We start from the raw sequence: 2,932 nt of genomic DNA, 5'->3' as shown, positions 1-2,932 counted from the left end.
TTCTTGCTCTTGTGTTCTCTGGGTTTAAGGAGGGGGGGTTCAGCTGCAGTGAAGGCATTTACGCTGTAGGTCCTGCATGGAGTTGTCTTTAAGGCAGTGACATGCCCAAGTCCCCTTTCATCCATTCAGGAAATGCATTTCATCTGGTTGGGGAATGATCTGACTCTCCCTTAAGGAGACCCCATTTCTAGCACTCCTGACTGTCTTTGTGGAGTGTCCTGCCAGGCTGCAAGCTGACCTCCAGAAGACCACAGCTCTCCCATTGCACATTTGTCATAGCTGAGAGTCCTTGTGCTGGTCGTGTGAGTCAGACACGTCGTCACACGCTCTGAAGAAGTCTCTCCATATGTGGGCTGAGAGAGAATTTGGAAATATTCGCTTCAAAACTGAAGTCCTCTGCTCTCACCTCAGTCCAGTTTCTTTCTTAGGGTAATTTGTGAGTGTAATTTTCACTTAGCTGGGAGAGGTGCAAGCACAGAGCAATGGAGAGCAAGATTTACGGACAGACCAGATGCCCTGGCTCCATACACAGTCGCCATGAGCCTTCTTTTCTTCTTGGGATGCACAAGTGCTCATGTTGAGAGCACCTGAAATGCCAAAGATTTCTGTCCCATGAAAGAACGCTCCCATGGTGTGATGGAGGCATCTGAAAACTAAAAGAAATATATAACCAGACCCCTCCACTGCATCCCATTTCCTGGAGAAAATGAGTGTTAAAATGTTAATAGTTTTTCCACAAAATAAATGGACGTAATCTGCTGCAGGGTGTGTACATCAGAGCTAGTCACTTCCCAGACTACACTACAGTGTCTGGAGAAAGGGTGCAGATGGTAAACTGATGTGAGGACAGGGTCCATCTCATTGGGAGAGAGACATCTAGAAATTGTCAGGTCAGCCCCTGCCTTCACTTCACTGTTTCTCTCCCTTTTTGGAGTTGGAGCTGGTTTGCCTGAGTCAGATACAGACACCTCTGTTCAAGAGGGCAAGGGTGGGAGGATGAATCCCTCACAAAGATCTTCTCTTTCAGAGACAGCTGGCGTGAGTGCTGTATTTGTCTCACACAGTGATAGAAAGAGAATATTCCCAGTGGGTCACTGGACCAAATCCCCTTCACTCAGCTCACAGTGCCCATCCCCAGGTATCCCCACTGAATGCACAGGGCAGTTCAACAACTCCATTTTCACCCTTTGGCAGAGCAGAACTGATTCCTCTGGAGCCTACAGGCGGAGGCCCCTGCTCTGCACAGCACACAGCACAAACCAGAGGTCAGGAAAGGAGCTAAAGGAAGGTAAAGGACAGAGGAAATGTGCGGGGTAGTATGAGAAGAGGAATGAGATTTGCCCAGAAAAGCCTGTCCTAACTTGTCAATGTCTTTCCCTCCCTGGACAGTGCCTGGCACCAAGAGGAAGCAAATGTCCAATGGCAGCTCCTTCACCGAGTTCCTCCTCCTGGCATTTGCAGACACATGGGAGCTGCAGCTCTTGCACTTCTCACTCTTCCTGGGCATCTACCTGGCTGCCCTCCTGGGCAATGGCCTCATCACCACAGCCATAGCCTGTGACCGCCGCCTCCACACCCCCATGTACTGCCTCCTCCTCAGCCTCTCCCTCCTCGACCTTGGCGTCATCTCCACCACTGTGCCAAAATCCATGGCCAGTTCCCTGTGGGACACCAGGGCTATTTCCTACTCAGGATGTGCTGCCCAGGTCTTTTTGTTTGCTGTTTTCATTTCAGCTGAGTGTTCTCTTCTAACAGTCATGGCCTACGACCGCTACATTGCCATCTGCAGACCCCTGCACTACGAGACCCTCATGGGTGAGAGAGCTTGTGTCAAAATGGCAGCAGCTGCCTGGGCCAGTGGTTTTCTCAATGCAGTGGTGCCCACTGCAAATGTGTTTTCAGTAACATTCTGCCAAGGCAACGTGCTGGGCCAGTTCTTCTGTGAAATTCCCCAGATCCTTAAGCTTTCCTGCTCAGACTCCTACCTCAGGGAAGTTGGGGTTATTGGGGTTAGTCTTTCTTTAGTCGTTGGGTGTTTCATTCTCATTGTGCTGTCCTATGTGCAGATCTTCACAGTCGTGCTGAGGATCCCCTCTGAGCAGGGACAGCACAAAGCCTTTTCCATGTGCCTCCCTCACCTGTTCGTGGTCTCCATGTTTTTCAGCACTGCAGTGTTTGCCTACCTGAAGCCCCTCTCCATCTCCTCCCCAGGTCTGGATCCAGCACTGGCCGTGCTGTACTCAGTGCTGCCTCCAACACTGAAATCCCTCATCTACAGCATGAGGAACAAGGAGCGCCAGGGCACACTGAAGAAACTGATTCAACTGGTAGTAGTTCAGCAGCAATAAGCTGCCCATCCCTCTTCACAAGTGATTTCTAATTTATCTCAGACAACTCTTGTGCTTTGGGCATTCTCTCTGTGATAATCATGTTTGTACACAAATTTTTGAATTCATCCCACTTTTCCAGAGGCAAAACCCCAGTCTGTCTGACTGGCAGGCCTTCTTTGAAGTATCTGTCACTGTGTCAGACCTGCCCTCTCCAATCAAAGGGGATTTCCTCAGTGCTGTGCTTGAAAGTTGTTTTTTTCTTCCAAAGCTGGGGCCAAGAATATGCTCAAGGACTTTCATCATGAAGGGGCCTGTTGCTTTTCCAAGGTTGTCCATGGGCTTAAGGTAATAAGCTCAAAGAGTGATGTGTTAGGGAATGAGGGCTGGATTCAACTCTCACTTGTGGGTGCCCAGTGCTCCTGATAGTGGTGAATGGTCAAGCAGTATCTGCCTGGGACTGTCTTCTCCCATATGACAGGGCTGGTGACAGGTGCCTGCAGTGGAGACCCTGCAGGCACAGGGAGGGGAGTCGGGAGAGTGGTTCCTGTCACCTTCAATGAAAAACCATGGGCTGACTCTAATGACACACCTGAATGCAGTCT

General features: G+C 50.0%; 1 protein-coding gene across 1 annotated transcript; it reads left to right on the top strand.

Annotated features, from left to right (window-relative positions):
- Nucleotides 1–1,757: 1,757 nt before the first annotated feature.
- On the top strand, nucleotides 1,758–2,348 carry LOC135324346 (olfactory receptor 14A16-like). The gene has a single exon (XM_064500390.1). The coding sequence runs from the start codon at nucleotides 1,758–1,760 to the stop codon at nucleotides 2,346–2,348; it is 591 nt and encodes a 196-aa protein (XP_064356460.1).
- Nucleotides 2,349–2,932: the final 584 nt, after the last annotated feature.

Source organism: Dromaius novaehollandiae, chromosome W, assembly GCF_036370855.1.
Source record: "Dromaius novaehollandiae isolate bDroNov1 chromosome W, bDroNov1.hap1, whole genome shotgun sequence".
NCBI lineage: Eukaryota > Metazoa > Chordata > Aves > Casuariiformes > Dromaiidae > Dromaius > Dromaius novaehollandiae.
Note: the sequence above shows the minus strand (reverse complement) of the source record. Positions and strands in the feature narration are given on the sequence as shown.

Coding starts and splice junctions, on each gene's coding strand:
- LOC135324346 (XM_064500390.1), top strand. CDS start 1,758: ATGGCCTACGACCGCTACATTGCCATCTGCAGACCCCTGCACTACGAG.